At 31.3% G+C, this 17500-nt stretch overlaps 1 protein-coding gene across 1 annotated transcript in view; it reads right to left on the bottom strand.

The window, feature by feature from the left end:
* LOC137615067 (uncharacterized) overlaps positions 1–6586 on the bottom strand; it is a 21138-nt gene extending 14552 nt beyond the window's left edge. Inside the window, exon 1 of the mRNA XM_068344700.1 lies at positions 5875–6586. Coding sequence (XP_068200801.1) covers positions 5875–6586 — 712 coding nt within the window. The remainder of the gene's footprint in view (positions 1–5874) is intronic.
* Positions 6587–17500: the final 10914 nt, after the last annotated feature.

Raw genomic sequence — 17500 nt, 5'->3', positions numbered from 1 at the left:
CGGTGCCCTTTTAGCTCGGAAAAGTTTCCTAATCGCTGATTGGTTAGAATTATCTTGTCCAACCAATCAGCGATCAGGAAATATTTCCGAGCTAAAAGGGCACCCCTACGAGTAGGTGCAAATCTGCCTCGCTAAAACAAATTGACTATAGTTGGGACGTCTGAGTATGCCTGGTTTCATTAGTAATGAAGGTGTCGTACTCTTTCAAGATATATATAAAATATCAATGAGATTTCAATGCCCCTTTTTGGTGATATTTTGAATTCGAATTGGTCAGACCTGTAAGACGTGAAAATCTGATTGACATAATTGATAGGCGTACCAATACAAGGACAAACCCTGATTCAGTGGCGATTACATATGTGGTTAAGCATCATCTTTGAAAAATTAGTAGATCAGATTGTACTCGCAACAACTATATATACACGGCTTTTTATTCCATAAAGATTTGGTTACCAAGTTAAAATTTCTGTAAAATTATATTTAAACAAAGCGTAAATAATGATAAAATTAAGGATTTATCGTGAATATTTAGAATTAATTTTCATTATGGGATGAGTTGTCATAACTGCATATTAAGAACAAAAGTTATTAATTATAATTAGATTTAAACAATTGTATTGAAATTTTGATTTATCTTAGATAATTTTTGTATTTTAATTCTTTATGTGACAATTAGCACAAAATATTCAATATCAACCGAACTAAGGTTTTATATTTTGTTCAACTAAACAACATTTAATTGAATTCGAGGTAAATATCATTTCATTATTGTTACCCATTCAAGACCCTGAGAAAACGAAAACGAAATTAAAGAAAACGTTTTTATCTAGGGAGACGTAAATAGAAAAAATTTTCAGTAGCCAAGCGTACAGTATTATATATTTTCTATATAGTATATCAAATATAGTACCATTTCTGAAGTCACATCCTTGAAATTATTTTGTAAATGATTCAAATTTCTGTACAATTGCATTTAAACAAAGCATAAATACTTATAAAATTAAAGATTTATCGTAAATATTTAGAAGTAATTTTAAATATCGCATGAGTTGTAATAACTTTTTTAAATGCATTTCTAGAACCAAAGCATTTGAATATAATTAGATTTAAATGATACAAATATGCAATAAAATGTCTCATTACTAGCAGTCATCATATTCATATTCATACCAAAAGATACATCTTGATTTCTCATTCTCATTCTATATACTGTAAGTGAATATACCCTCGCCAGCATTGAAACCTGTGTATTTATATGAATAAATACATGATATATATAATATATACATGTGTATATAAATACATGCATGATATATATGATATATACATGTGTATATAAATACATGCATGATATATATGATATATACATACTATATATATATATATATATATATATATATATATATATATACATACATATATATATATATATATATATATATATATACATATATATATATATACATAGATATATATATATATATATATATATATATATATATATATATATATATATATATGATAAATTTTGTACATTTAGACGTGTTTATCATATTCAAATAAGCCATATATTTTTGATACATTAATTTCTGGATTCTCTTAACGACCTCGGGATCAGATATATATACATTTATATATATATATATATATATATATATATATATATATATATATATATATATATATATATATATATATATACAAACACATGTACACACACGCATATATATATATATATATATATATATATTATATAAAGTATATATATGCATAAAAACTGCTTTAAGCCTACACCCTAGAAAAAAAAATTATCATTACATTAATTCACAAAAAGGGAGAAAAAAAAAAACACCTGAAAAATTACCACCCAACAAGTTTACTCTGTGCAATGATTATATTAGACCGAATAGAAAGACAGCATAAGTTTAATTAACCAAGAGAGGAAGGATATTTTAGAAGAGGATACACAACAACTGACCATATCCATGTAATTAACCAGCAAACAGAAAAATCAATAGAGTTGACAAACTACTATGTAAGGAATTTATAAACAGAAAGCTTTAGGTTCTGTCAAGAATTCAGCGGTAGTGAAAGGCCTTCAAAAAAATAAAAAGGAAAATATTGAGGATATACGGTTAGTACGGCAATCCTAAAAAAAAAAAAAAAAAAAAAAAGAGAGAATGGAGGTAGACAGGGAGACCCCACTTCTCCTAGATTATTCACACGAGCCTAAAAGAAGTTATTAAGAATTCAGATTTGAAGAATTTAGAAATTAACATTCATTGGAAATACCTTAACAGCTTAGGATTTTTGGATGACATTTCTATTTGGTAAATCATGGTAAGAATTGCAAAAGATGATAGAAGACTCAAAAAAATTAGAAATGTAGGACTGAAAATGAATATGAGTAAAACTAAGATAATAGACAATGAAAATGCAAAGACAATAAATAAGGGTTATGGATGAACCTCTTGAGATTGTTAATGAATGTACGAATTTAGGACAGACAGAAAGTGTTTCCCCTGGAAACGAGATCGAAATTAAAAGAAGGATAAGCATGGGATGGAGACCTCTTGGTAAATAAAATGAGTTTATGAGGAGTAAAATACCACTTTCTCTAAAGAGAAAAGTGTTTAATCAGATAGTCCTACAGTATTAACTTATGCACTGGAAACTTGGAGCCTTACTAAAGCCTTAGAATATAAGCAGGTTACAACTACATTTGCATATGCACATATGTTATACACACGAACACTCGCACGCCCACACGCACACACACATGTATATATATATATATATATATATATATATATATATATATATATATATATATATATATATATGTATATATATATATGTATATATATATATATATATATATATATATATATATATATATATATATATATATATATATATATATACACTCGTAAATATATAGTATATATAGTGTAATTACTGTAACAGTGAATGTCTACGGAAAAATAAACTCCAAGTTCGGACGATAAAGTACACGATTTAGACATGTATTCGTCTAGCCTAGGGCCAGTTCCTGTCACAACTGTCCTTGGTTCAGACCTTCAGAACGTCAAGTAACAAAGTTACGGAATTGCAAATTCGACCTTTTTTTAAGTCATTTCAACTGTCAACTTTCACCTGGCATAATCAGACTGTTCTTACGTGCGAAGTGAAAATTTGTTTGAAGAAATCTTTAAAAAGCATGGAGAGAAAAACACCAGTGAACACATGAAGAGTAGATGGAGAGAAAACACAGCAGCTAAGAGTCGAAGGAACACTACAAGTAGCCTACTGCTTACTGTACACCGCTCATGTGTTTCTGTAGGCACTGAGATCTTCACCCCAAGTGGCATACTGCATACTGTGCACCGCTCAAGTGTTTCTGTAGACAGTGAGTCCTTAAGTATAGAGTTGAATTACTTCTTATTCTTTCTTTGCGTGTGTACACAAGTTCTATTTGAAGTTCCACTGTGATTACTGAATATATAACTTTATTCCCTTACCAATCTTCTATCCATGAATAATTCAACGTTACTTATATTCAACACTGACCTCTTTCGATACAGGTCTCTCTCTCTCTCTCTCTCTCTCTCTCTCTCTCTCTCTCTCTCTCTCTCTCTCTCTCTCTCTCTCTATGCAAGTGGCGTTTTTAGATTTATTTCAGAAGCAGGTCTTCTGAAAACTACTTAACTTTTATGACATTCAACTTTTATGATTTTAATTGAATACTCTTTTATTTTTTATTTTATTTTATTTTTTATTTTTGTATACATAAATTAAATGTTACCGGCGTCAATGACCTTAGATGTCAGGATGCCTGAAAACTTTAAATCAATCAATCAATCAATCTCTCTCTCTCTCTCTCTCTCTCTCTCTCTCTCTCTCTCTCTCTCTCTCTCTCTCTCTCTCTCTCCTTGTTGCGTGTGCCACGTGTATGTTTATGGGGAAAGTTCGTATATGTTTGTATGTAAGCCTGATGAAGTTCTCTGCCAAGCTACTCCGTAATTAAGCCTTGCTATAAATAGAACATTGTCGAATCACACTTCGAAAATCGATGAATTACAACATGGTGATACTGACTCATCAAATTCCTTTCTGTATCACTACAGTTTTTAATCAATATCTTTTTTTAAAGTTGGGTTAAAAGGGATCCAGCTGATGATAAATCATCAAAAGTCATTAAAAAGGTTATAGAATTTCATCATCACTCTGACGTATATAGTTCTATTTTTATTTTCTGATTAATCAAAAGTGCCTTTGTTTCACTAAACACATTACATATTTAAAACGGATCTTACCTCGACTGTCCTATTAAATATCCATCCCTCACAAATATTTTGATAATGCTATTGGCAAATCCAAAAATTTTTCTGATGGTTTGTTCTCAAATCTACAAAATCTGTTGGATATTGTTTCATTGTCATACCACGACTCATGTCCATACAGTAACACAGATCTCACTGAACTGATAATATAACCTGATTTTTATATGTAATTTTAGGTGATTCGATTTCCAAATTTTTACTTAATAACTCAAAATTTTTCTCAGAGTTTGGTTCTCAAATCTACAAAATCTGTTGGATATTGTTTCATTGTCATACCACGACTCATGTCCATACAGTAACACAGATCTCACTGAACTGATAATATAACCTGATTTTTATATGTAATTTTAGGTGATTCGATTTCCAAATTTTTACTTAATAACTCAAAATTTTTCTCAGAGTTTGGTTCTCAAATCTACAAAATCTGTTGGATATTGTTTCATTGTCATACCACGACTCATGTCCATACAGTAACACAGATCTCACTGAACTGATAATATAACCTGATTTTTATATGTAATTTTAGGTGATTCGATTTCCAAATTTTTACTTAATAACTCAAAATTTTTCTCAGAGTTTGGTTCTCAAATCTACAAAATCTGTTGGATATTGTTTCATTGTCATACCACGACTCATGTCCATACAGTAACACAGATCTCACTGAACTGATAATATAACCTGATTTTTATATGTAATTTTAGGTGATTCGATTTCCAAATTTTTACTTAATAACTCAAAATTTTTCTCAGAGTTTGGTTCTCAAATCTACAAAATCTGTTGGATATTGTTACAGTGCCATACCACGACTCATGTCCATACAGTAACACCGATCTCACTGAACTGATAATATAACCTGATTTTTATATGTAATTTCAGATGATTCGATTTCCAAATTTTACTTAACTCAAAATTTTTCTGATGGTTTTGTTCTCATATCTACAAAATCTGTTGGATATTATTTCATTGCAATACCACGACACATGTCCATACAGTAACACAGATCTCACTAAACTGGTATATAGCCTGATTTTTATATGTAATTTTAGGCGATTTAATTTCCAAATTTTACTTAATCTAGCCATTGTCTGATGATGATGATGATGACGATGATGATGATGATGACTGGCAACACCTTAAAATAAACCCATGCATGTAATCTCTAATAACTAGAATAACACAAAACTATTGCAACCTTTAATCATAAATAAACACATTTCTCGTCATTACATTCACGAGAGGAAATTCGTTTCTTATATAAATATGTATTTAAGGGTTATGCTCGTGGTTTCACAATGACTTTTATTAACCGTGCTTGCATAGAGGAAAATAAATATATAAATACTTCAACAAAATATCAATTATTGAAATTGAATTATCGACGCAAGATGACTCCATAAGTTTTCGGAGGAATAAAAAAAAAAATGACGGAAATAAAGCGAGCAACAAATCAATTACTAAATACATCATTCAAAAATAAAAATAAAATATTTTCTCGTAGCGCCATTTCATAACTATTCCATAACCGTACCTTCACTTTCATCGGCCGAACGACCCTTGATATCCGGCAAGCGCTTCAGACGATCCATCGTAACGATCGAAACGGAAGCGCCGAAATCGAACTCCATGATCGCCTCGATATCGTCAATAGATGGCGACACCCGCACGGGTGGCAGGACGGGCATCTTGTTGAGCGAGTCTTCCAGAAGTCCCTTCTTAGTCCGAGCTTTGTTCGGTGGCCATTCCCCTCCTTCCAGCGCCACGCCCTTCTTCCCCTTCTTCGAATTACCGGTGGGGCAGGCGACCTTGCTGTGACCCTTCCGGTTGCAGAGGGAACATAAGATCGCTTTGAAGGAGCAGACGTTTGGGCTGTGCCCTTTGCGGTTACACCTCCAGCACTTGGTGTTGGCGACGTCTTCCAGGGTTTGTAGAAAGTCATTGTTCTTCTTGATGTTCTCTACCTCCTTGCCCTCGGCCTCTTCCATGCCCTGGGCTATGTCGATGGCCTTCTGGAACGTCAGGTCATTTTGGGCCAATAGTTTCGTCCTCGTGCGATCCGATATGATGCCAACGACGAACTGGTCGCACAGAGCTTCGTCCAGGTAATCATTAAATTCGCAGTGCTGCGACAACCTCTCCAGCGCCTCCCCATAACTGGAGATGGCCTCGTTGGGTTTCTGGTATCGACGGAAAAACCGAAACCTCTCTTCGGCTCTGTTGGTTTTCGCTTTCTTGGTCTCCATTAAGGAAAGTTTATTCTTAATACATATGAATAAAAAATTCAGATTCTGGTTTTTAGATTTCGGGAATATTTCTTTTGGGTATTTGACACCAGCTTCGAATATTGATTAACATTCTCTATTAAGGAGAGGAATTTATTCTTAATATATACATAAATACAAAAAATTCAGATTCTATATTTTAGATTTCAGGAATATTTCTTTTTGGTATTTGACACCAGGTCCGGATATTGATTAGCATTCTCCATTGAGGAGAGGCAATGCTAAAGTCAAATTTTCTCTTAATGTATATTACTAATACTTCATTTTGGTATTTCGTATCAAAATATTCTATTTTAATTGTCTATTGCTTCTCTTGAAGTTTATTTATTTCCTTATTTTTCCTTTCGTCACTGGGCCATTTTTGTCTGTTGGAGACCTTAGCGTTATAGCATCCTGCTTTTCCAACTAGGGTTGTAGTTTAGTTAGTAATAATAATAACTGTACAGCAATTTTCCTTAAAAATTTAACATCAGAGTCATATTTTATTTTAACAATCGTAAAATGTATTTGTGGTTTATTTGAACAAAATGAAAACCACTAGTGATTGTGATAACTTTTGAAGTATATATGTTTTTCACATTTAACATTAAATCCGAATAACTATTATTAAAATTTTTCTAATTAAGCAGTTTTTCTAATATTATTAACAGATACTTCACCAAGAATTGTATTTATTTAGATGTAATAAATATCACACATTAGTAATTTTCTATAAGTAATTCGCTTCATATCTAGATTAGTACTTTCCATCAAACTATACTTGCGCTCACTGAGTGTCTCTTTCAGATCAATTCATCATTGCGGGTAAAAATTCTTCATAAATCTATCACGAAGTCTTTATAAAACTTGCATTCTTCAGTGTTCGTTTATTGTTTTAATAAGAAAGCGACTGAAGGTTGAATTTTCAAGCAATGACTTTTCTAGCGAAATAAGCGACTTTATTGTATCTTGGTAAGAGAAGAGTTGAATAGTCTGTTAATCAGTTTTCTGTAAGCGCTTCGGTAGTGTGGATTTGACAAAAAAACAGTAATATGTGGTGTGAAATGTTGAATGCCTTGGAATGTACATGATAAAATGACTGTGAAGGTCTTGTAGCGAGTATGGTTCCCCTGCTGTATAGGACCAGAAAAGCAGCCTTTAAAGTAGAATAATCACCAAAACATTACTCTTAAGTCTGATTATAAAAAAGAATTAACACTTGTGCTCCGTTGATAACTTTACTTCCAGAAATACGAAAAAGTTACGGAAAAGTATAGTTCTTGAAGAATGTCTGAGTAATTGGGTAATGAATTTTCTGAGTAAACTAAATAAATATATAATTCAAGAAATATTTATTAATCTTGAACTAGAGACGCCACTTCACCAAGAGGTCTAAAACGGTAATTGAACAATTTCTGTCACATCATCATTGAATATACGATATATTCCCGCACACGACTTAAAAGTCATTTTCATAAGGGCTACAGCCACTCTAATTTCATCTGATATTCCATTTCACGAACTATGTCATAAGTATAATTTCAAATAAAGCTGTAATTTCATTTAAAATTCCCATTCAAATAGGCAGCAATGAGGATATCTCCGTACGGAAAAGTGTAACTCTCATCAACGAGGCACGTAGATGCCTAACCAAGACGATGGCTGACACCGAAAGCTCCAAGTAGAAACTGAATTCCTCGCTTTGTCCAACCACCAACTGCAAGAAAGACTTGGAATGACTTTAGATCCCCGATGGCGCTTTTAAAATTGATAATCCATAACTCAATGCACAGAGACAAAGATGGAATCAATCATATTGACGTCGAAGTTGGATAGTGGAGTAATCGAGAAGAATTAAGGTCCAAATGGTTAAGAGATCTTTCTGATCCATGGATGGAATTTTATGACAGGCGTTTACTAGTAATGACTTCCTCGAAAAAATGGATATCGACTTTTTTTGTCCGTTGTTATCTATAGTCACTTGGTTTATACATTTGTAAGGAAGGCGATAAAATGGAAATGGAGTGTGTTATAATGCCCAGACACTAGAGTACCGATTTGTGAAAAATGAAAATTCAGCATTAATGAAGACGATTTTACACAAACAAATATACATATATATATATATATATATATATATATATATATATATATATATATATATATATATATATATATATATATATATATATATATGAAAGTTTCGTGTTACAAGAGGTGGTCCCAGAAGAAAAAGATTAGTACTACATTCCCTTTTTAATATCGTCCATTGTACCTACATGACCCGACCACCAAAGTATGCTCTGATCCAGACTTTCCCCTGAACTAAACTTTTCAATGCCTCCAACTGATTTAAAACCATTATTATTCTCTTGAACAGGTTGCAAAAATTATCGTTTCACAGTTTATATGACTTATCTATTCAAAGTTGTTACTGATATTAACATGTTAATTTTTTCTCATTTATAGTTAATTCGTTACTTGTCTATTCCCTTTCCGAACGTAGCTGGGCTGCTTTCCTCGTTGGAGCCCTTAGACTTGTAGCATTCTCCTTTTTCAATTACGTTTGTCGTTTGGCTAGAAATAATAATAATAATAATAATGATGATGATGATGATAATAATAATAATAATAATAATAATAATAATAATAATAATAATAATATGCAATTAACATAATATATATATATATATATATATATATATATATATATATATATATATACATTTATATATAAATATGCATGTGTGTTTAAATACATGAAATTTATAATAGATGCTCTTCTAGAAAAACACATTAATCAAGAACAAGTATGAAGTCGTCATTTTATATAGTAAAACGTATACGAGTTAATGAGAATCAAAACAAAAGTAACCAATATATAGCAAAGGAAGATAAACCAATTTCGAAAAGCACATGAAACATTTGCAGCAAATTGACATATAATAAAAGTAACGAACGAGGCATTTCCAAATACTAGCAATTTCCCTGTCAAACTGAGAGAGAGAGAGAGAGAGAGAGAGAGAGAGAGAGAGAGAGAGAGAGATTTTGGCAAATGGCTTTTGGGCAAATATACGATAGATTCTCTCTCTTGCTTTGTCGTCTTCGACACATATCAATAATTAGGACTCTCTCTCTCTCTCTCTCTCTCTCTCTCTCTCTCTCTCTCTCTCTCTGTTCACGTATTTTAAAGATTATCATCGTTATCTTTTAAGTCGTTAGAAAAAAAATCACTAATGTAGCTCAGGTACTTCCATTAACAAGCCGTTCAACTTTTCACAGTGTTGATCCCTAAGATAAAGATGTTGAAATCAAAAGTGATCAGATAACTTATCACTTCATTAGACGCGACATGTCAACAATCAGGGCTCTCTCTCTCTCTCTCTCTCTCTCTCTCTCTCTCTCTCTCTCTCTCTCTCTCTCTCTCTTGCTTTGTCGTCGTCGACACATCTCAATAATTAGGTCTCTCTCTCTCTCTCTCTCTCTCTCTCTCTCTCTCTCTCCGACACATGTCAACAATCAGGCTCTCTCTCTCTCTTACGTTGTCGTCTTTGACACATCTCAATAATTAGGTCTCTCTCTCTCTCTCTCTCTCTCTCTCTCTCTCTCTCTCTCCGACACATGTCAACAATCAGGCTCTCTCTTGCGTTGTCGTCTTTGACACATCTAAATAATTAGGTTTCTCTCTCTCTCTCTCTCTCTCTCGTTTCGTCGTCTTCGACATGTCCATAATTAGAGCTCTCTCTCTCTCTCTCTCTCTCTCTCTCTCTCTCTCTCTCTCTCTCTCTCTCTCTCTCCTGTTCTTGAAAATTGTTAATACTTAACAAGTGTCACACACACACACACACACACAAACACACACACAGACATATATATATATATATATATATATATATAAATTTTATATATATATATATATATATATTATTACTTGCGAAGCTACAACCCTAGTTAGAAAAGCAGGATGCTATATACCCAGGTGTTTCATCAGGGAAAATAGCCCAGTGAGCAAAGGAAGCAAGGAAAAATGAAATATTTTAAGAAATGTAACATTAAAATACAATTTCTTATATAATCTATAAAATCTTTAACAAAACAAGAGGAAGAGACATAAGATAGAATAGTGTGCCACAGTGTACCCTCAAGCAAGAAAACTCTAACCAAAGACAGTGGAAAACCATGGTACAGAGGCTATGGCATTACCCAAGACTAGAAAACAAAGGTTTAATTTTGGAGTGTCCTTCTCATAGAAGAGCTGCTTACCATAGCTAAAGAGTCTCTTCTACCCTTACCAAGAGGAAAGTAGCCACTGAACCATTACAGTGCAGTAGTTAACCTCTTGGGTGACGAAAAATTGTTTGGTAATCTCAGTGTTGCCAGGTGCATGATAACATAGGAGAATCTCTAAACTATTCGGTGTATGTGTGGGCAAGGGGAAAATGAACCGTAATCAGAAAGAAAGATCCAATGAAGTACCGTCTAGCCAGTCAAAGAATTTCATAACGCTCTCGTGGTAGTATCTCGACAGGTGGCTGGTGCCCTGACCAACCTATCTATCTATCTATCTATCTATCTATCTATCTATCTATCTATATATATATATATATATATATATGTATATATGTATATACATATACATATACATATACATATATACTGTATATATATGCATACATACATATATATATATATATATATATATATCTTAACGATTTATATTTGGAAATTATTTGCATTTCTCGGACGGCTTTGAAAAATTACTTATAATTTTCAATAACTTTTAAAACCAATAAAAAAATTAGCTATTTTTCTGCCCAATTTAGTTTAATTTTTCGCTTTTAAAAATCTAATTGAATCGACGAGAAATAATTCACTGAATGTAAAAATAAAAACATGGTTGATTCTTTATAAAAGAAATCACATTTCTCCTTTCTTTTATTGAAAATCATAAAACTCAGTGATAATTTCTAAAGAGGAATTTAGATTAATTTTTCATTTCTCATTGTTATATAATCATTAAAATTTATTGAATATTTCTTCAAAACATTAAAAAGTTGTAGGTCATTTTTTAACCACCTTCTTAATTCAATCGTAATTAGATCATTCCACATTTAATTATGTTTTATTTACAAACCAATTAGATCTTAGTGACTCTTTCTTAGAAAAAAAAAATAAATAAATAAAAAAACACCGATTACTTCCTATAACTAAAGAGGCACTATTTAGAGAGTAGAACTCCGCCACGGCAGCTAACTTCTCGAAACAAGCTTGCCTTTCCTATAATGAATTTACACCGTAGGCGTATTTAAAGTGTGTGACAACCATGTCCAAACTTGGGGTTAAGGTTAGGGTAAATTCAGTTGACCTTTTGCTCGACTTTGACCTTTGACCTAGGACTTTCAAAATTAAATCACTTTCACGTCTCAACATAACAATTAAAAATTAATCCCTGAATGTTTCACGACTCTATGAGGAAAACTATGGCCAGGAAGTTTTTTTCACAAACAAACAACCAGGCAAAGAGAGGCGAAAACGTAACCTCCTCCCAACTTCGTTGACGGAGGTAAATAATTTATATCAAGGGATCCTGTCTTATGCTAAATCATATCAACAATAACGTCTGAGAGACTGTCCCTAATATTGATCAAGAGTCTGCTATTTATAAAAGATAATGTTTCCTAAGCTGTTTTAGTTGTTATATTAAGCTTTACGGGATACTGTAATAATAATAATAATAATGATAATAATAATAATAATAATAATAATAATAATAATAATAATTAATAATAATAATAATAATAATGATAATAATAATGATAATAATAATATTACTATTTTTTTTATTATCATTATTATTATTATTATTATTATTATTATTATTATTATGACCTTAGATGTCAGGATGCCTGAAAATCTTAAATCAATCAATCTATTACTAATAATAATAATTAATAATAATAATAATAATAATAACAACAATAATAATAATAATAATAATAATAATAATAATAACAATCAAGTTAATAACAGGTTGACATTTACCTGCTTTATGTAAGTAAAGTAATTTTTGTCCATACAGCAAATCTCTATAACTATACTGTAGATTACTTCAAGAAAAAATTCTAAATTTAGCCATCATTTCGCTAAATATATTAAACCAGCGAAAATTTATTATGGCTAATTCAAGTTAAATTTTTGTTCCTTAAAACCCATTCCAATTTAGAGATCGTTTCTAATGCTAACTATATTTTAGAGATCATTTCTAAATGCTAACTATATTTTAGAGATCGTTTCTAATGCTAACTATATTTTAGAGGTCATTTCTAAATGCTAACAATATTTTAGAGACCATTTTCAAATGCTAACTATATTTTAAAGATCTTTTCTAAATGCTAATTATATTTTAGACATTTTATAATTGCTAACTATATTTTAGAGATAATTTTCAAATGTTAACTATATTTTAGAGATCTTTTCTAAATACTAACTATATTTCAGACATATTTTATAAATGCTAACATTATTTTAGAGATAATTTTCAAATGCTAACTATATTTTAGAGATCTTTTCTAAATGCTAACTATATTTTAGACATATTTTATAAATGCTAACTATATTTTAGAGGTCATTTCTAAATGCTAAGAATATTTTAGAGATAATTTTCAAATGTTAACTATATTTTAAAGATCTTTTCTAAATACTAACTATATTTTAGACATATTTTATAAATGCTAACTATATTTTAGAGGTCATTTCTAAATGCTAACAATATTTTAGAGATAATTTTCAAATGCTAACAATATTTTAGCGATCTTTTCTAATTGCTAACAATATTTTAGAGATAATTTTCAAATGCTAACTATATTTTAGAGATCTTTTCTAAATGCTAACTATATTTTAGACATATTTTATAAATGCTAACTATATTTTACAGATCGTTTCTAATGCTAACTATATTTTAGAGATCTTTTCTAAATACTCACTATATTTTAGACATATTTTATAAATGCTAACAATATTTTAGAAAAAAATTTCAAATGCTAACTATATTTCAGAGGTCATTTCTAAATGCTAACTATATTTTAGACATATTTTATAAATGCTAACTATATTTTAGAGAACGTTTCTTTCTTTAAGTTCTGGTTATCGTTTTTTTTTTTAATAATATCTGAATTTCCCAATGGTCCTTCAAAAATAAATCTAAAATATATACATATATATTGCTCCTTAAAACAAATTCAATAAAACTGATATAAAATCTAACAACAACTCATTTTCAAAAAAAAAAAAAAAAAAAAAAAAAAAAAAATCAAACGTTAATTATAGAATTATTAAAGAGTTCTCAATAGTAAATTAAAATCAGTTAAAATATCGGTCATTAGATTAAACCGAGTCTAATAAAATATAATTAGTATTTAATGTTGTTACTGTTTTTTAAATATTTTATCTTGATTGTTTATGGTTCATTTGTAGTTTATTTATATCCTTGTGTCAATCATCACTGGGCTATTTTTCCATGTTGGAGCCCTTGGGCTTATAGCATCTTGCTTTTCCAACTAGGTTTACAGCCTAGCTTGTGGTTGTAATAATAATAATAATAATAATAATAATAATAATAATAATAATAATAATAATATCGCTCCTTAACCCCATTCAATAAAACCAATAAAAAAACCTAACGATCTATTCCTTTAAAAACCAAATGTAACGATCCTTTCCAAAAAAAAATATATATATATAATAATAAAATAAAAACCTACTCGCTTCATCCTATTCAGCTATCCCAAACGCCCATGAAATTAGTGACGTCACAGGGTTATAATGAGCTAGCACAGGGTCAATAGTAGGTTCATCTCTTCTCTCCCTGCTTGTCACTCGTCGCCCTTAACCCCCCCCCCTCCCTCCCCTTACAAGTGGTGGCCCTCCCCCTCCTCCTCCTCCTAGAAGTGCCTTCCCCCCCCCCCCCCCCCGTTTCTCATCTCTCAAGTGCCTACGCTGATAATCGATCGACTCCGTAGTTTAGACATACATTACCAATTCTGGATTGATTCTCGCTACGTCACTTCCTTCTTCAACAAAGCTCTATTACTGAATACTACCTTCTTTAACAAAAACAATGGCTATAATGAAATGTCAATTTTCTTCTTTTAGAAGGATTCTTAACTCTTAGATCCCATAATTCTAGAAATATAAAAAATTCCCGTTTTCTATCAAGAGTAAACTTTCTGCTAAACGAAAACCTTTCTCTTTCATAAAAGAAACGAAGGACTTTTTCAATATTCGTGCACACGCCATCTATCTCTCCCAGAGGTAACTAAAGGACGTGGTCCTCAAAAGTTTAATTAGCTGCGTCAGATCACTCTATTCCAAATCAATTTGATCAACGAATTTTTAAGGTCAGATAATAAGACTTTGGAAACTCTCCAATCTCCTCGAAAACTAGATCTCTTTAGACCTAAGAAAAATGTCTCCTTTCTTATTATGTTTGCATCGAAGATGACAGGAAGCTGTTGTTCTCCTTGAGATGTGTCCTAATCTTATTGGTATACACAAAAAAAAAGGAAAAAAAAAAGAAAAAAAAAACGGAAAATGACTGGCAACATTTATTTCACGATTCTTACCATTTTAAAATGGATATATTGACATAAAGGAGTGATATTACGGTCACCAATCCGTAAAAGATTACGGTCGCCTGTATTTTACTAAAATGCGGCCGAGAACAGTATATTTTTAAGGAGAATTTACAATTATAATTACGGTTATTTCAAATGTGCATTTGTCTTATATTTTTTTGGATAATATTCAGAGTTATCTGTAATATTGTATTTCAAACTATAAGGAATGATTATTGATGGCAAAGTGTCCACATGCCAGTCTGTTTACAAAACATTTAAAGAAATATCTAAGGTCCCCTTGAGATGTCTCTTAATTTTATCGTTACGTATTTATTTTATATTTAAAAATAAAGTATTTAGTTTTATCTATAATAGTACTTCAAGAAGAAGAAGAAGAAGAAGAAGAAGAAGAAGAAGAAGAAGAAGAAGAAGAAAGAGTCCACCTGGCAGTCTGTTTACAAAACATTAAAAAAAAAAATCTAAAAATTATTATTTTTTAATTAGCGAGCTCTAGGCAAAGGAACACCTAATCGATTTTCATATGGATTCGGATCCAGAATTTTCAATTTGGCGATGATTAACTTTTGATGGTTAAAAGTTTTCGAACCTTTGTACCTAAAAATCGACCTTCCTTTGAAAAATGTTTTTTTTTTTTTCCTCACATGAAGGATGTTACCCAGAAGTAGAACTTTAATTAAACATCCTAAGAAAAATAGATGAAAAAAGGTTAGTAGACCACAAACCACCAGCAAGGCTGAGCCTCCTGGCTAGTACAGTGGTTACGCGTTCGCCTAGCATTTGCAAGGCAGCAGATCGATTCCCACCGGGACCGTGAGTTTAAGCTGTTTACTTACGAGGCCACTGCTGTGATAGAGCACCACAGTGAGGAATTTGGCTTGCACGGCTGACGTTCTGGTGAGCATCTATTCTGATGGAACAGAAACCAGACACGTTTAAAAGGTCTCTTCTCTCAAAAACTTACGATCCCATCTCTCAAAATATGAAAATCTTGATCCACATTTCTAAATAAATTTCGTAAAATTCCACATTGCAACCTTTTCGTTATTGTTGTTATTAAAAAGTGAAAAACCCAATGCGAACAAAATCTTTGATGGAAGTAATAAGGTCTAACAATGTTCAAAACAATTAATCTGAATTGCCTAAGTAGTAAATTTGAGATGGCAAAGAATGATTCTAAACTCGCAATTATTTTCTAAACTCGCAATTATGACTCGTTTTTATCCACTAAATGATTTGTAAAGCATTTGAAAGATAAGAATAAATTCAATTTAGAAGCTTAATCACTGATTTCTATAGTTAGAAAAAAAACCGTAATTTTAATCGGAAAATCTCCGTAAAGATATAGTTCTCAAACGTATTTCATCATCTTACAGAAAGAAAGCAATTGTTACCATCATCATTAACATATGATAAACACAGACTTTTCAAATTATGCAGAAGATGATCTTGAAAACGCTTATTACTATGACATCAATATTTTTGTAATTAATAATTTTTCAATTATAATTATAATCACAGAATGTCAATATTTGAACGGGAATACGAAGATGAATTGCAACTAAACAAATACGTGAAATAATTCAGGACTGAATAACTGGCTTTGTAATTTTTCGTTGAACAACAGTGGTCAAGGAAGCAAGAATAATCAAGATAGAAAGATAACATACTAAGCTAATAGATCAGCTGCAAGAGGCAATGGGCAGTGGATGGAAATAGACAATCATGGGAGGTAGACGAAAATAGAGAAGAGGAGACATTTCCGAAATTCTTGCACGCACTGAAGGGGTCTGTTGCGAGCGTCACTGGGTCGAAATAAAGCGTAAAAGGCAGTAAGATCATAAATGAATTATCAATTATTATAATTTCTCTGCGTATTTTATAAATGGCAGTGGATGTAATTAGAAGTAGTAGCTGTGGCCTTGTATGAGATCTTCAAACCAAGCTGATGAGCAATCGTGTATATACTGTACAAAAGAAAACGTTAATTTTATTCCTTTCTTCAACTGTTACGGACACTCCCATTAACTCTGTTTTACCCAATTTACTTATAAAATTGTTTTACGTAAAGTATTATTAAAATCAAATAAGAATTTCTGTTTTTCATCTTCGAGATCCTAGGTGATTTCTTTTAATTTTCGAACAGTCTACGTTATCAATAGGAACATCTGAAAATTGCTTTATGCAAGGAAGACTGATAGCAGGGAAGTCAGAAAACCATGTTAGTGTACTTGACAGAAATAATTCAATTGTCGTTTATTGT

Source organism: Palaemon carinicauda, chromosome 21 (assembly GCF_036898095.1).
Source record: "Palaemon carinicauda isolate YSFRI2023 chromosome 21, ASM3689809v2, whole genome shotgun sequence".
NCBI lineage: Eukaryota > Metazoa > Arthropoda > Malacostraca > Decapoda > Palaemonidae > Palaemon > Palaemon carinicauda.
Note: the sequence above shows the minus strand (reverse complement) of the source record. Positions and strands in the feature narration are given on the sequence as shown.